The sequence below is a fragment of the Triturus cristatus genome, chromosome 4_1 (genome assembly GCF_964204655.1).
Source record: "Triturus cristatus chromosome 4_1, aTriCri1.1, whole genome shotgun sequence".
Lineage (NCBI taxonomy): Eukaryota > Metazoa > Chordata > Amphibia > Caudata > Salamandridae > Triturus > Triturus cristatus.
The window spans coordinates 595,458,491-595,476,896 of NC_140585.1; the positions used below are offsets into that span (position 1 = coordinate 595,458,491).

The window sequence follows — 18,406 nt, forward strand, 5'->3', positions numbered from 1 at the left end:
CGTGGGCATGCTCTCAGTGAGAAGTAAAAGAGAGTCAGTCTGCAACAAAAAACTGAAGCTCATTTTCAACCACAGGGACGGTCCTAGGTTTTGGAGGAGCCAGATAATGTTCACGAGAATATCCATTCCAGGTCGGTACAACCATCCTTCATTACACGTGTGCCGCCTCCTCTCGAGATAAGCTTGTTCTCTAAATGCCTATTGGAGTAGGCATCAAGCACGCATACAAGGGATGCGAGGGATGCTGTGGTACGGCTTTCAGAGGCCTAAGAAAGATGAAAGAATGAGTGGTGAATTCAAAACTGTGTTTTCATGTTCCAAACAGATATTTGTAGCTAGAGCATTAAATCACAGAGTATCTTACCAGACACTACGGGGCACTGAACATGAACGGCTTTTATCGGCTGTTGTCGAGCTGCGAATTGTAGTAAATCAATATATGGGCACATAATTTCTTTTAACAAAGCCGCAGCTCGCAGCAGAATGAAATCCAGGCACAGAACAATGCCTTCCATATGGAGCCCAGTCACAACAATGCCAGAGGGGCCGTGGTTTAATCTCCATCCAGGGCGTGCACGGCAGCCAAGGTGAGGCGAGCAGATGTGTGCAGCGGGTGCGAAGACAATAGGAAGAGGACACCTTGCAGCTGCTGCCTGCCCTCCCCGGGCCGTGCTCTGGGGTGACCCGATCCCCACGGCGGGGATCGCTTTTCCTGCGGAGGCTGCATTACGTCAGGCAGGAGCCGCTTGTCAGTGAGAATGGCACAAACGTAGCTGCAGGCGGCGTGTGCGGGGAGGGAGGGAGGGAGGAAGGAGAGTGCGGGCGGGAGGGGGAGGGCCGCTCCACGCGCACTGCTCGGCACCGGCGCCAGCCGCACAGGTTGGCCGGGCTGTGGGATTCACACATGGGTCTGTTGCGGGCATGGTCGTCGTGAACTTCCTATGGGATACGTGAGCGAGGAGCGCGAGGCTGACGCCGAGGACCTGGCCGGACTGGCATGAGGAGCAGCGCGCCACAATGGAAGGTCTCCTGTCCCCGATGAGAGCAAAGGTGAGCTGCCGCCGCGCGAGCGTGGAATGAGGCTGCAGGGGACGGGGCGTCGCTGACGCCGAGCCAGCCCCGCTTTTGTCTTTTCCCAAAGTGCACCTGACCTGGCTGGGATGGACTGGAACCACCCCCACAGCAGGCTGAATGCGGCTGCTGTAAAATAGTGCAGGTGGGAAAACCTGACTCTTCGAGGTGTCTGTGCTGAAATAAGGGGATGCTCCTGCAGCGGCAGCTGGCACTACTGTTCCTGGTGGTTGTTCCCTGTCTGTAATTGGCTCCCTACCCTATGTCGCTCTGTGTCGGGTTCCAGCATCCTGTGGGTGTACAGGGCTACAGCTGGCTATGGGTTTGGTCTTGGAATCCCAGGTAGGGAGAAGGGGTTCTGGACTTGGCTGTCGCTTGACTCCTCTCCCACCCACGGTGCAGTACATCATTTACTGCAATATGAAGTGTGTTTGATTTGGTCATCTTAAAATGCATGTGATTCAGTGCTGTAGAAACGGTTACAACAAGCACCAGTATTCTGAAATGCGTTCCACCCTCGTTGGTGCTGCTGTTAAATATTTATGACTGTCAAGAGTTTTGAGACCCACTAGTCTGTTTTTGCATGATGTATTGCATTAGAGTCAAGGGGACTCTATGTAACACATATGCCACTTTAGATGGACCTATGTCTACATTTTCCAACAGTATACGGTGCTTTGCCTTAGAATTTAAGAAGCCTTTAATATTTTCTACAGAGCTCGTTGGTCTGCTGGGACTGGCCTCGCTCTCCTTTCAAGGTGTGAAGTTCATGCTAGTGGATTGTGTAGGTGATTGTGTTGCCTTTGGCATAGGTTGGCATGATAAATCATTTGCTTCACTGCATGCGGTCCTGGCGTGGCCTTGTTCAGGTGTAGCTGTTCCAGCAATTCGGCCTCGCGGCACCACTGCGTGCCCCATTCATATCCGGAGCATTGTGCGTCTGTTGACGGTGACATTTCCAGCCTGGATTCATTGGCCACAGTTTAGATTGCTGCCTTAGGCAAGCTATCAGCAGAGTGGGTTTATTGCATCAACGTTGCAATGCCATTACAGTGGCGGTGATCTGTCATGAGCAGGCGGTGTGTTAGTGATGGGATGTATGCCGCGGTCTGCACTAGAGCACGCGCCCAGTGCTTTTATAGTGCTGAGCGAAGTGGAACCTGAAATGTACAGTAATTGCCAGTTCAGCAAGCACCCCATCCGTTGAGAGACTTCAGCTGGGATGCACCAATTCATCTGCATTAGGATGGTTGTGTCTTGCAAGGATTCTGGCAGTGGAGTCCATGTGAGAGGGCTGGCGTGAGACAGACGAGGCCCTGTGTGTCTGTGGGCATGTCCTAATGAACTTGATTTCTCCAGCTAAGTCATTTTAAGGAGGGAGACCAGACCTTGCTGGTGGCAGCTCCTTCTGCACCAAAGCTAGGCTACGTTCAGTATGAACGCTAAACGCTTCAGCGAACCACTGCAGTCCAGCTCAGCATTTTAGGAACCAACCCCCTTCATCAGTACGTCAGTGTCTCTTTACCACTGTTTTGGGATCATGAAGTAGAATTCTGCGCACACAAGAGCAGCCTCCTCTCAATTTCTAGCATCATTTGAAGCCACCCTGCCTCTGAAGTATGCATGCTTCCGTAGCAGGCCTATGGTATGTGAAGTTGAACTTCTGGAACAGTGAAGGGGATTTGCCTACAAGTGATGATGATTCAAGACACTGCACTGGCCTCCCTTTGTTTGAATTGCATTAAGTGCACAGATTTGTAGGGCAACACGATTGAGACCTGTGGCACACCATCAATCTTATGTCTTTAACCCACAGTCTGTGCCAAAGGGACACCTGGTCTGCATTTGGGTCATTGGGTGTGTAGTAACATAGAGTGATACATTCTTTTTTAGGTGCTCAGACAGTGACTTGCATGAAGAAAAAGGAGTTACGCATCTACACAAAAGCAACTTTCTGTTCAGGCCAGGCGTCTTGTCCATGCTTTTTCCTCCCTCCACGGTGAACCAGTGAAAATGACAATCTCCAATAGCTTATCAGTCAAGAATGAGCGACATATCTTAGAAAGCATAAACATGTCCACAAAACTGAGTTCTGCTGCATGGAATTTCAATCAGGTGGTTGTTGCAGTTTGTGTATTTTTTTAAATTTTTCGAGCCATATCAAAACTTGTCCTATTAAACCTGTGAAGGCGGGGTATAGGAGGTTGTGCGTGTACGACACACAAACACCAATAGACACACTGGAAAGATTCTGGCTGCAGGGATGATGGTAGAGCTATATGTCCTTTTTGAAAAGTCCAGTTGGTGTACACACTGGTGTGAATGTATCATTGGCGGGATTGGATCTTGACTGTTTATACAAATCCTTTCTCAGATCCTGCAAGAACAACACAATCTTGACCTTTTTACGAGCATCGATTTCTGTGTGCACCAGCTCTGCTGCTTTCAATCAGCACAAGAGAGCTGGCCGGAAACGGAAGCGCTGCGGCTTGGTGTGAGAGATGCTGATTCATCTGGGAGCAGGTATTCCATGGACCACTGCTGCCACTGCAGGCGGATCCTGAGCTGGTCTCAAACAGTATGGAAAGTCACTCAGGCGAGCTGACAGATGTGTCCTGAGTAGGTGGTGAATGGAGGACAGCAAAGCTGTCTAGTCAGTGTCTGCACACACATGCATGCATGATCGTGGCTGATTCTGCCAGCAGCTGTAAACAGAGTGCATAGAAAATACACGTGACCCTGGGAGGCCACCTTGGCTACCACTTACAGAGGATCACAAGGATTGTACAGTGACTCACTCAGTACCTGATGGGCCAAGGACCAGTGCAGGCGCACAACCCTATGTGTGGTTTACCCACCTCCTCTTACCCGCTGTCTAGCCGGGATGTGAGTGGAATGACATATCACTCACAGTGGCATGTAGACGCTCTCCAGTACCTTCCTGGACATTTAAGTGCAGAAGTAAAGTGGACATTGAGCTGTAATGGGATTATGCTCTGTAATGCGATTAACAGATCTAAATCAAGGCTGCGGAATACCTTTGCATGCACATAGCTGACTTAAACTGTGCGCTGGATTAACTTGGGAGGTGAGAGGTGCCAGTACCACGGCCTAGCATGCTACGGTAATGAGATGCATATGGAAAAAGCAACAGTGAGGCAGTTGTGGCTGAATAAGTGCTTACTGTGCACTGGCTGTAGGCAGGAACTAAGGCTGACACTGATAGATGCACTGAATTATTTATTCATTTTTCATGCATTCTTCCTAACATGAGCACGTGCACACCGTTATTAATAGGTGACATAAGGATGGGTATGCTGTGGGTGCTGCTTCAATGGAGCCTTGCGCGCCAGACTACCAAGTGCACATCCGCAGCGCAAGCCGCCGGGAGCTCACTGGTTAACAGTCTTTGGAGGGAAATGCCTGGTTTTTCATATAGTCTTGCTCTGGTTGTGTTTTATTTTTGATTAGCATGATCATCACAATTACTCGAAATCCCTGTAGCACCGCCTGCAGTGGGTTCAGCTGCCAAGCTCTTGTTCCTGCTTCGGAGCTTGCAAAGCGAGCCCTTGCCGGCGCATGCCGTCGAACCTGCTTTCAGACAGGCAGAATTAGCTTTCTTTTGCTGAAACATGTTTTGTTTGGTGAAACAAAAATTGCTTTCTAGGAGTTAGTTGTTTTCAGGTCTGTGAGCTCAAGTCTTAAGATACCTCACTATTAGAGTGTATTGTAATTGCAAATTGTATTTATATAGCGCGTATTACCCCTCACAAGGTGTTTTGTGGCAAGTAGCATACTACTCCAGAACCAAAGGATAGATGTATATAGGTAGTAGATTGGTGATATGTGATTCCTGTTCCCTTGTAGGATTAGTTGTGGTAAGTTTGTTAAGTTTGTGCCCTTACAATTTCATTCATTCACTCAAGTGTTTTGAATAGGGATACATTAATTAGAGTGGATTCGTAAAGGGAAGATGTAAGAAGTTATTGTGTGGACATGTGCACCTGTTAGTTGAACAAATTGGATAGAAGGAGGCAATAGTTTGGAAGGGTGTTTCAGAGTCCATAGTAGTTACAAAGATTTTAGGATGAGTAAAAGAGTGACATTTTTCTTTTAAAAATAGCTAACAAATGAAAATATACATCTATACAGACCCTACCCACAGATAGAAATAGATACACATATGCACATTACACTTAATAATATTTCTGTACAAGGCACAAAACTAAATATATATATATATATATATATGTATATATATATATATATATATATATATATATATATACATATATATATATATATATTGATATATATATATATATACACACACAAACACATTCATATGTGTAATACTATTACATTGTCACACATACACATATATGTTGTGCATACATTTTACATAGAATATTTTTTTAATATCTATATATATTGTGATACCCTTACAGGTACCTTCTAAATAATCATATTTACATACTTAATATATATACATGCATGGAGACAAACCCACATAGATACATATATACATACATGCACAAATATATACATTAATCTTACTATTTCTGTACAAGACATAACCCCATATATAAACATATATATATATCACGCTGTTTTCCAACGGCCCTCTGACCTCATCCACCTTGCGGAGTCGATGGAAGATAGTGGGAGTAGGACCCTCTGTATGAGAAACAAGAAACCATGTGTGCAACGTGTAACACAGGAAATAACTTGCACTCCCAAGGATTGTTGCAGTCAAAAGTTTAATCAAAAGGCTGATGCGTTTCGACTAACACGGACTTTGTGTGTGTGTGTATATATATATATGTTTGTATATATACATATATATATATGTGTGTGTGTGTGTGTGTGTGTGTGTGTATATATATATATATATATATATAATGGCTCCAACTGCACCTCAAACCAGCGCACTCTCGGGCGGGTGCTTTGTAACGCGGAGGTGCATCCGCGTTTGAAATGCTCGCTCACTCCTTTCTCCCTTCTGGCATAAGGAAAGCACTCACAGGGGTTTTCTTTTGAGTTTCTTTTTAATTTTAATTCATCCGCTTTAAAACATGACGCGTTTCGGCTGACGCCTTAGTCCATTAGACTAAGGCGTCAGCCGAAACGCGTCATGTTTTAAAGCGGATGAGTTAAAATTAAAAAGAAACTCGAAAGAAAACCCCTGTGAGTGCTTTCCTTATGCCAGAAGGGAGAAAGGAGTGAGCGAGCATATATATATATATATGTATATGTATATATATATATATATATATATATATATATATATATATATATATATATATATATATATATATATATATATATATATATATATATATATATATATATACACACACACACATATATATTCCATAACTGTTCCAATTTCTCGATGAGAATCGGATCCCCACACAAGGTATGACACCACACTGGTTATCTTAATTGAGCTAAAAATAAATCCCGCTGTAAAACTTTTCGGCATTGCTGCCTTGATCACACATCCCTTTATATATATCCATGTGTACATACATGTGATACTATTTATATTGTCAGACATACACTTGTATGTTGTGCATAAACCATCCTACATACATTTTTTTAATATAGCTAGATACTTGTTATACCCTTACAGGTACCAGTGCTATAATCATAGTTGCACATTTACTTGGTTAATAACTGAAAAACAATATATACATGTAGATGACATATATTTATATATGTCATATATATATATATCAAACACACCTACATATCTATACATGTTAGAATATTTATATTGTCAGACATACTCTTGTATGTTTACAGAAATGTACATAGACTTTTTTCATATTACTAAATAGCTTGTTATACCCTTACAGGTACCTTCTCATATTTACATACTCTGCCATATATGTATTATCATACAAACAATCATAAACCAATATACTGAGACACATCTACATACTCAGCTATATACATATATATGTAACGCATAAACATTCAATTAAGATTATATACATGGTCGATTTTTTTAATATATATATTTTGCCAGTTAGTGCTATGAAAGCAACTAACCAGTCAACTGCATAGTGCACAGAGACATGTATATGTGAAGTAAAGTAGAAGACATTCATTATGTATTATTGCCCTCTGCTGTAAGCCTTAACAACTGTTAACAGGCCATCAAGCAGGCCTCCCCTCAGACAAAGGTGTGGGCAATCACTGAGGGGATGGGCATTTAACATCTGGTAACGCACATACACACATAGGCCACAAGGCTCTCATCACCCATCTCACTGACCTGAATCTCTTCACACAGAAGGCATGGATGGGCATTGGACATCGGTTATTGCCCATCATCACATAGGCAACAAGGATGTCATTGGCCATCTCACTGACCTCAACTTTTTCATGCAGAGGACATGGACGTTACAGCTGTTAATGGGGCTTATTGAAATGAAGGAAGGGAGAGTATGTCAATTATCCAAAGACTAGATGCACTGAATATAAAAGCAGAGATTGGGAATGAATCACCCACTGTCAATTCTGGTTTCTAATTTAGTTTATTCGTGGTCAGACATGTACTGGGAATTCAATGCTAAGTGGTAACCTGCCTTTTCTTATCCATCATCTGTGGTACTTCAGAAAATGAAGCAAATATGTTGTACAATTTTACTGCTGCGGACATATCATGGAATGTGGCAGACTGGCTTGGATACAGAATCATCATGGAGCAAGGGTTTCTACTCGAACTGTGATAGGTGTAGATTGTTCTAAATTGAAAAGGCAGACTCAGAAAGAAAAGCACTGGAATGTTGCATGAGGTCTAGTCCTGCCATTATTTGCCCTGAAACACACGCGTGTTTTCAAGGGAGCGCTCAACATTCCAATGTTCCAATTTACATTAATGCATGACACAATGTCACAATCTCATGCTTTGACAGCAGCCCCTCGCGCCTTCCTCACCTACTGTGCAGATTTTCAGCTTAACCTCTCACAGGCAGGCTTCTCAGCACTTGTCCAGTGCAGAGCTACAGGGCCCAAACCAACGGACTAGAGAGCAGGCAATATTGGCCAGAATGTGTGACTGCATCTCCATCAATGTCACATCTGGCCGACTTTGAAGAAGCAAGCATCCTATGGCTCATTTTGTCTGAGATGTGATGAAAATTACAAATCCTGCTTGGGGAGGGAAGCAGGTTTCCTTTTGGGAATTGTTTAGTTTTTATACGTGCAGCAAAACGCTGGAGCAGTAACTTTGCAATCTTTGTGTCAGGCAACATTTCCAAAGGCTGTAGAAACCAATAGAGGAAGCAGAACTGACGCATGACATCCTTCGGGGTGTGTGAGGGCATTAAGAGACAAGACTTGCTCTTTCTCCTCACACGTGGCCTTCATAAAGCCTAGGATCACTTATACCTCTATCTTACTCTTTATCGAGTGGGTGACTACCTGTACCCCTCATCTGGAACAGTGCCCCCTGTTTTGATTAATACGGTTTACGTTAGGAGCACGGGCACTGGACCTTAACTGGCTCCTGGTCCCCCCCTCTCTTTGTATAGATACATACGATAGCGGGATCGCTAACAACCAGAATTAAAATCTGCAGGCTTCATTTCAAATAACCAAGGATGGCGACGGGTGCTTACCGCCATCAATCTGGCTCTCGCCCCTTCTGCCATACTGCCAGCCCCTTTCTCTACCCCTGCAAGAGGGTTTACTGGAAATAAAAATACTCCTTAAACAGAATTGTGATTTTCTTTCTTTCACTCTTTAAAACAGAAAGCGTTTTTCCCTCTTTGTCTCTACGGTTCCCATTGGGATCAAGGTTGCTGTACTGTTTGTCCCATTTAACACATTGAACCAATTGTATTGATTTCCCAGAGGTTCGTTCCTGGCTGTGCGCTTTAAAATCCGTGAATACATTTCATGTGTTGTAGCGCCGCGTGGTCTCATGGGGTTCGCAGCACCTGGACCAGGTGCCCCTAATTCATACATCAATGCACCGGTACAGGTGGGGTATCGAAGCCATGGGCCCGTTGCCAGGCTTTAAGCAGGCGTTATCTGAAATCCTGCATGGAACCAAACGAGTTTCACATACAAAGATTCTCCCACTGGAAGTACTACAACCTTGCCTGGAAGCACCAATACTCTCCCACTGGAAGTACTGCATCCCTGCCGGGAAGCACCAGTACTCTCCCACTGGAAGTACTGCATCCCTGCAGGGAAGCAGCAGTATTCTCCCACTGGAAGTATTGCATCCCTGCAGGGAAGCAGCAGTACTCTCCCACTGGAAGTACTGGGAAGCAGCAGTACTCTCCCACTGGAAGCACTGCATCCCTGAAGGGAAGCAGCAGTACTCTCCCACTGGAAGTACTGCATCCCTGAAGGGAAGCACTAGTACTCGCCCACTGAAAATATTGCATCGCTGCAGGGAAGCACCAGTACTGTCCATCCGGAAGTATTACATCCCTGCCGGGAAGCATCATTACTCTCCTACTGGAAGTACTCTATAGCTGCTGGGAAGCACAAGTACTCTCCCACTGGAAGTATTGCAACTCTGCAGGGAAGCACTAGTACTCTCCCCTGGAAGTATTGCATCTCTGCAGGGAAGCACCAGTACTCTCCCCCTGGAAGTATTGCATCCCTGCAGGAAAGTACCAGTGCTCTCCCCCTGGAAGTATTGCATCCCTGCAGGGAAGCACCTGTACTCTCCCACTGGATGTATTGCATCCCTGCAGGGAAGCACCAGTACTTTCCCCCTGGAAGTAATGCATCCCTGCAGGAAAGTACCAGTGCTCTCCCACTGGAAGTATTGTATCTCTGCAGGGAAGCACTAGTACTCTCCCCCTTGAAGTATTGCATCCCTGCAGGAAAGTACCAGTGCTCTCCCTGCAGGGAAGTAACAGTACTGTCAAGCTGGAAGTATTCCAGCCTGCTGGTAAGCAACAGTACTCTCAAGCTGGAAGTATTGCATCCCTGGAGGGAAACAACAGTACTGTCTATATGGAAGTATTACATCCCTGCAGGGAAGCAACAGTACTCTCCCACTGGAATTATTGCCTTCCTATAAGGAAGCACCAGTACTCTCCTGCTGGAAGTATTACATCCGTGCATGGAAGCAACAGTACCGTCCCTCTGGAAGTATTGCATCATGCAGTGAAGCAACAGTACTGTCGCAATGGAAGTATTGAATCCCTGCAGGGAAGGAACAGTACCGTTCCGCTGGAAGTATTGCATCATGCAGTGAAGTAACAGTACTGTCCCACTGGAAGTATTGAATCCCCGCAGGGAAGTAACAGTACTGTACCAATGGAAGTATTGCATCCCTGTAGGGAAGCACAGTACACAACTGGAAGTATTGCATCCCTGCAGGAAAGCAACAGTACTGTTCATCTCGAAGTATTGCATCCCTGTAGGAAAGCACCAGTTCTCGCCCAATGAATGTATTGCATCCCTGCAGGGAAGAACCAGTACTCTCCCACTGAAAGTATTGCTTTCCTGCACGGAAGCAACCGAACTCTCTCACTGACAGTATTACACCGTTGCAGGGAAGCACCTGTACTCTTCAACTGAAAGTATTGCATCCCTGCAGGGAAACACCACTGGAAGTATCACCTACCTGCAAGGAAGCAACAGTATTCTCACACTGAAAGAACTGCATCCTTGCAGAAAAATGTTGGTACTCTGTTACTGAAAGTAGTGTATCCCTGCAGGAAAGCAACAGTACTATCCCACTGAAAGTATTGCATTCCTGCATGGAAGCAACAGTACTCTCCCACTGAAAGTATTGCATCCCTGCATGGAAGCAACAGTACTCTCCCGCTGGAAGTATTGCATCCCTACAGGGAAGCACCAGTACTCTCCCACTGGAAGTATCACAACCCTTCAGGGAAGCAACAGTACTGTCAAGCTGGAACCATTACATCCTACAGGTAAGCAACAGTACTGTCAAGCTGGAAGTATTGCATACCTGCAGGGAAGCAACAGTACTATCCCACTGAAAGTATTGCATCCCTGCATGGAAGCAACAGTACTTTCCAACTGAAAGTATTGCATCCTTCAGGGAAGCATCAATTCTCTCACAGTGAAAGTATGGTATCCCTAAAAGAAAGTACTAGTACTCTGTTTCCATGCAGGAAAGCACTAGTACTCTCCCACTGAAATTATTGAGTCCCTGCAGGGAAGCACCAGAATTCTCCCACTGAAAGGATTGCATCCCTACAGGGAAATACCAGTACTCTGCATCTCTGCAAGGAAGCATCAATACTCTCACACTGAAAGTATTGCTTCTCTGCAGGGAAGCACTAGGGGTCAGATGCACGACCTGTTTTTGCATGCGCAAACGGGTTTCGCAACCGGTTTGCTCATGTACAAACCCTATTTAGCGAGTCGCAATTTATTTGCAACTCGCTAAATAGGATTTGCGATTCGCAATTAGGAAGGGGCATTCCAAGGGCGTCCCTTTCTAATTGCGACTTGCTACCCTATGTAAGAAAGTTTTGCAACCGCAATTGCGGTTGCAGAACAATCGCAATTTACTGCCCTCTTGCAAAGGGTGGTAATACACTCGCAAATGGGAAGGGGTCCCAGGGGGACCCCTTCCCGTTTGCAAATGCATGTGAAAAATTTTTTGTGGGGCAGGCAGTGCCTTTAAGGAAAACGGGCTGGATTTTAAAAAAAACAGCTTTATTTAAAAGCCGTCCCAGACATGGAGGTCTGCTGAGCCCAGCAGGCCACCATACCTGGGAGGGCCAGCCATTCTCAATGGTCGCAAATTACGAGTGCCTCATGAATATTGATGAGGCATGCAATTTGCAACCCCATTGAGAATTGCTCACAGTGTCTCTGACACTGTTGTACATGTCATTTTGCGAGTTGCAATATGCGACTTGCAATTGAGCACAATTTGCGACTCGCAAAATGACATGGTCGTACATCTGGCCCCAGTACTCTCTGGCTGAAAGTATTGTATCCCTGCAGGGAAATGCTTGTACTCTGTTACTGAAAGTAGTGCATCCCTGCCGTGAAGCAAGTGAAGCAACAGTACTCACCCACTGAAAGTATTCCATCCCTGCAGGTAAGCACCCGTTCTCTTCCTCTAAAAGTATTGCATCCCTGTAGGGAAGTACCCGTACTCTGCATCCCAGCGGGGAAGCACTAGTACTCTCCCACTGAAAGTACTGCATCCTTGCAGGGAAGCACCATTACTCTCCTGCAGAATGTATTGCATTTTTATTTATTGCAGGAAAATGCTGATATTCTGTTTCTGAAAGTATTGCATCCCTGCAGTGAAATGCTGGTACTCTGTTTCTGAAAGTATTGCATCCCTGAAGGGGAATGCTGGTACTCTATTACTGAATGTATTGGATCCCTGCAGGGAAAAGCTGGCATGTTGTTACTGAAAGTATTGCCTCCCTGCAGGGAAGCAACTGTACACTCCCACGGAATGTATTGCATTCCTGCGGGGAAATGCTGGTACTCCATTACTGAAACTATTGCACACCTGCAGGGTAGGGCTGGTAGTTTGCCACTAAATGTATTGTTTCAATGCTGGGAAATGCCTGTACTCTTCCTCTGAAAGTATTGCATCCTTGCTTTGACATGCTGGTACTTTATTACTGAAAGTAGTGCACCCCTGCAGGGAAGTGCTGGTAATTTGGTAAAACATAATAATAACTGAATGCATTGTCTTAATGTTGGGAAGAGACAGTACTCTCCCTCTGAAAATACTGCATCCCTGCAGGAAACTGCTGGTACTCTATAGCTGAAAGTACTGCACACCTGCAATGTAGTGCTGGTAATTTTCCACTGAATGTATTGTTTTAGTGCTGGAAAGTGCCAGTATTTTCCTGCTAAAACTATTGCATCGTTGCTTGGAATTACTGCTGCTGTAGTACTGGAAGTATTTCATCAGTGCCCGAAAGCTCTGGTACTCTCTTACTAAAAGTTTTGTATTCCTGTTAGGACATGCCTTTACTCTCTCACTGAATGTATGAATCAATGCTGTGAAGTGCTCGTTCTCTTTTACTGTAAGTGTTGCATCATTGCTTTAAAGTGTTACCATTTTCTTACAGAGCGTATTAATCAATGCAGGAGAGTGCTGGTATTCACAACCTCAGAGTATTGCATCCATGGTTGGAAGTACTGGTAGCCTCCCATTACAAATACTCCATCCTCGCTGAGAAATGCAGGTGCACTCACATTGAAAGCATTACATAGGAGTGCTGGTGCATTTTCTGAAGGTCCATGTAGCCCTTCTTGGAGGAGCCAGCGAGCTCCATTTCAAATATAAGGCGCGGTGGTCTCTGGCACTAGCCCAGTGATAGATCAGTTTATTTGGATGTCATCACTTCTGTAAACTCCCAGCAGCATTCAGGAGTACCGCCTCCCTCAAGCTGGATTTATGGCTCTGTGTGTGCTAGGATCTCCACTGTATCCTCCAAAGTGTGCTCTTTACTCACTGTGTTCACCTGGGTGCCCTCCTGTGCATACACCTCTAGCCTGCATCTTTAACGCAGCCCCTTGGCACACAGAATGAACACATTTAGCACACCCAGTACAGTGTAGGACTAGATCTATGTGCTTCGCGTGCCAATCTTTCCTTTTATCCAGTCTGTGCATGAACTCCCTCCTTTTATCAGATTCCCAAGAGGAGTTTGAGGAGGCAAGAGCTTCCAGGGCTTTCCTTCATAGACGCGGATGGTGATTCCCTTGGCTTGAGTTTTCTCGATGAGGTTGCTGAACCCAAGGGATGGTGCTAAAGGAAGGAGGTGTATTCAACTTAAGGAAGCCTCTCTGAGACTAAGGCACAAGGAAAGGGAACTACACTCATTGAGGATCCCGAGGTGCCGAGGAGCATGTGGCAAGCCTCGATTGCTGCAAAAGTGACAGTGGTGTGTGTTGGGCATCCCTAGAACTTCTGCTATTGGTCACCGACAGTATTACATGATGTAGGATGTAACACGTGTTCTGGGAAAGGTACACAAATCATTGTGACAACTGGAGTTTGTGGGAGCTTTAAGCATAGGTTTCTATTTGCAAAGACTATCTTTAAGGTTGTCAGCTTAAGGCTGGTGGCCAGACCTGGATATGTCTTGGGAGTCATTGACTTAGCTACCTGCTTCACAGGGATCACTCCACAAAATTGGATATTTCTGGGAGGGTAAAATGAGCAAAACAAGAACAAGTGAGGGCCTCGCCCTCAGAACGCACCTCAGACTCTCAACGGAGGGTTTGTCAAGGCTGTCAACGTACCTTTCATATCCACACTTGATTTACCTATACGTCTGCAGTCCCATACTTTGACTCACTCTCGAAGTCAATGGCTAATCTTGAACTTACAGTGCACACACAAACTAAAAGTGCAAGCTTTTGATGTGCGGTTGGGCCTAATGACTGAAAATGCCTGTAGTTTGTTACAGCCATTGTTAAAAACAAAATGGCAGCGTTAAGCAACCAACCACCTACCGATACTGAATGCCAAAGCAGTAGCATGACCTGAATGAACTCGTTCGTGTGGACTTACTTTACTTAATGTGCAGAGTAGATTCCAACTATTCCGAGGTTAACATGGGCGCCAAGAGGAAAAAAAAACCTCCACAAAAATATTATGTACATTTTATGCAAGGATACTGTTTCTAGAGATGTCTAGGGGGCAATTTGCATATATTACGTACTGGTGCTTTAGTTTGGAAAGCAACGCCCACATCTAATTCTCCACTTTCTCTTAGGTACCCGGCTGTATTCCCCAACCCAGTGGCCCTCATTTTATTCATTTACGTATTTATGTATTTATTTTAGCTTTTTTAATTGCCCAGCAAACTTACACCCCAAAGAGCATTATCGCACTAATAGACAACTGCCTCTTAAGGACAAGCTCACGAGGATTTAGTGGAATAACATCCTTGTAAGTGCCTGACGGCGAGAGATGGTTCCGTACTCTGCATTGATTTATTGGCAGACTCGATCTAGCGGTCTTGTGAGGATACACATATAAATGAGCCTGCTGGGAGTTGAACCCGTGATCTTTGGGTTCCACACAGATCTCTGCTGTTGTCTATGAAATCCATTGCATTAATGGCCCATTATTAATAAACTAAATAAAATAAAAGGTTTCTGTTGCTGTTTTGTGTGATGTAGTACTTCTGACCCAATACGGACACTTAGCAGTAGTAGTAACTTTTTCTAGTAATGTTTCAAAACCTACGAACAATCTCAATATAGAGAGATTTAGTAGGGTAAAACTATATGGACGTAAGATGTGCAACGTCTCAAGCTCCAGCCTTCAGAACTACCCGCAGACTTCTTCATTTCTTCAAGTCACGGCTCATACCTAGTGTCTGCGCGCGGGCAGCTCTTGGGCTCTTTGTTAATATGTTAATCTTAATGAATCACTTCCTGGCCATGGGTCTAGAATGTGTGGTTCTGTGGGGGATAGTCTGTGATTTAGTGGGTACCATTCGCTGGTATCAGTGCTGGAACTTCTTGACGCTGCTTGCTGCAGCAAGCCCATAGCTCCTCAAGGAGCCCGCGGAACTAATGAATGTGCCATTGAAGGGATTTATGACCATGCAGGGTGAATCCATTTGTTTGACATGAAGCATCTCATTTTCGTGGATGTCTGTCCTCCATGCACACATTTAATGGACATAGCACACGCAAGGACGCCCTTTAACCATCTCATCAGGCCCGAAGCTCGCCTTATTGGTTTCCATACAACGACCATCATTCTCTGGTCGCTGGACACCGCTAGCTCTCAAACCACTGCATGAGGAAGTACATATTTTCATGTGCACCACCGATTGTTGCAGATTCTGTTTCTCTGATGCAAGGCAAGAAAGCAAAGGATGGAACAACATGACACTAGCGACCTCTCTGCAGTAAAGAGGGCCACAATTAGGCACACTCCTAGAAGAACAGAAACACAGCTTGCTAAACAATTACACCCGGCCTTGCACTTCTGTGTCTTTGAAACGTGTTCTACGCAAGAGCCCCGGCCAAACTCCTGAAGCGACTCCAAAGCATCCAGAACGCATCCGCACGCCTGATCCTCGACATCCCTCGCCACAGCCACATCACACCCCACTTGAGAGACCTACACTGGCTCCCCATCAACAAGAGGACAACCTTCAAACTCCTCGCCCATGCACACAAGGAACTCCACAACACCGGACCAGCGTACCTCAACAGCCGACTCAGCTTCTACACCCCCACCCTCCAGCTCTGCTCCACAGACCGCGCCCTAGCCACCGTCCCCCGTATCCGAAGAGTGACCGCCGGTGGCAAATCATTCTCCCACCTCACTGCAAAAACATGGAACACCCTCCCCATCCGCCTATGGCAGACCGAAGACCTTCTAACCTTCAGGAGACTCCTCAAGACCTGGCTCTTCGAACAGAGCAGCTCCCCCCTAGCACCTTGAGACCCTCACGGGTATGTAGTGCGCTCTATAAATGTTATGATTGATTGATTGATTGTTTGCTGATGCTAGCGCAAAAGCGATTTGTATTTTGTTTATATTTATCTATTTTGTGCTTGTTCAACGCAGCATGCTGCATTCCAGCCACCGCCGTGTGAGTAGTCTGAAGGGTATGTTCACAGACTCCACTCCACGAGACTCTCTCACAACCTGGCCATACTTCAGGTAAAGATGGCTGTCCCGTTAGGAGCCATTGGTAACTAAGGCTCCCATCCTCCTAGTAATCTGAATAGGGGACAATCAGGTTTGGGACATAAAAAATCGAAATTGAGGCCTGGATCCTTCTGTTTCCATGGATCTATGTTACTGGATGTCTATGCAAGAAGACTTTTTAGGTCTGACCTAAAGGCAGCTACAATTGTATCACCAGCCTCGTGATCGAAATACATACATATATACACACATGCATGGGCTTTGGGTCATCCTACACATCCATTGGTGTGTTCAAGTGACAATAACCATTAGCTTCTGACCCCCACAGTATTAAGCCATGTTGCATAGCGGTTGGAGGCATGTCACTCTACTCCATTGATTACGTCTATTGACCTGGGGTTTTAAGAAGTCTCAGGTGCACTGCATAGACCCCCTGGAGATGACTGGTGCTAAGTTATCAACAGGAGAGAGGGCCTGGCCATGTCTTCTAGAAGGACGGCCTATCTGAGCCTTAATGGGCGCTCCTAAGATGGGCATTTACCGTCATGGTACAAAGTTTTATGTATGCAGTAAACATTTAATGTAAAACAGATGTTTAGTGACATGATTGCTTGATATGTGCTGCATTTGTTGTACACAGAACAACTGTTTATCATAATCCACAATGCTATACTCTCCATAAGAACACCTTAATGCTAAAAATGTAACAGCGCAGCTCCGATACATTTCAGTGCAGAATTCTGTTTGACTTGCATTAAAGGTGTACTCTAAAAAGAGAATAACATGAAAAAATATACACTAATTAGATCTTGAAACAAAAATTGGACAAAGGCAGCTTATTAATGAGAATAGTGAAAGACGGTAAGAATGGATGGAGGGCCCAGCGCCACACAGATCTAAATAAACAGTGGCTCTATGTCAAGCACTGTGCAGAGAAGTATGCATACACTGGCAAAACAACGTCGCACATAAAAGTGATGCAGCAAATATGAACTGAGAAAATAACATATAAACAAGCATTGGCAAATCCACCAACTCTGGTCTTGGCAAACTGGTGCAATAGTTATTCAGTTTTTAATTGCAAGCACCTGCTACACAAAGAATAGGTAAAAAGGAAACAGGCTGCCTCCTAAGTGTGGCTGTGTATGCTTGCAATAAAAAGTTAACATTTATAAAAAATATTCCCCCTATGCAGCTGTTTTCCTAGTGATGTTTCTTTAATAGCAAGCCTTTCAGTTGTGCCATGTGTTGTATTATTTTTATTATTTGTAAAGGAGACAAGAATAAATCACCACCTAAGCAAGAATTCAAATTTCGGGCAGTTACAATGTTAACTGCCACCTAATGATTATATAACAACAATTTTTAATAAAGAGATGGACATTTAATTTCCATCTAACTGGGCATCCAAATTGCAGGCAAAATAAATAGCTGGTGTTTAAAGTTAATATAGAAATAATATGAAAAAGCACACTTTGAACCACCTTTGTCACAGAAGAGAAAGGAACTATTTTTAGGGGGATGTGAACAATGTGCACAGGCTTTGTGCAGTCACTCAAAGTCAAAGGAGCCAAAGGGAAAAAGTGGGCTGACCGATTGCTGTGGTGGATGAGAGCAAGATGTGAATGACAACTTAAGAGATCAATGAATAAAGCCCGCTGACCAAAAGTCAATCCAGACACGTAATTAGATTTACATAAACAAATAATAATAATGTCT

General features: G+C 44.8%; 1 protein-coding gene across 1 annotated transcript in view; it reads left to right on the forward strand.

Moving 5' to 3' along the window:
* The first annotated feature begins 899 nt into the window (after positions 1-899).
* FRMD4A (FERM domain containing 4A) overlaps positions 900-18,406 on the forward strand; it is a 713,130-nt gene continuing 695,623 nt past the window's right edge. The window contains exon 1 of the mRNA XM_085652949.1: positions 900-1,050. Coding sequence (XP_085509075.1) covers positions 1,018-1,050 — 33 coding nt within the window. The 5' untranslated portion in view covers positions 900-1,017. The remainder of the gene's footprint in view (positions 1,051-18,406) is intronic.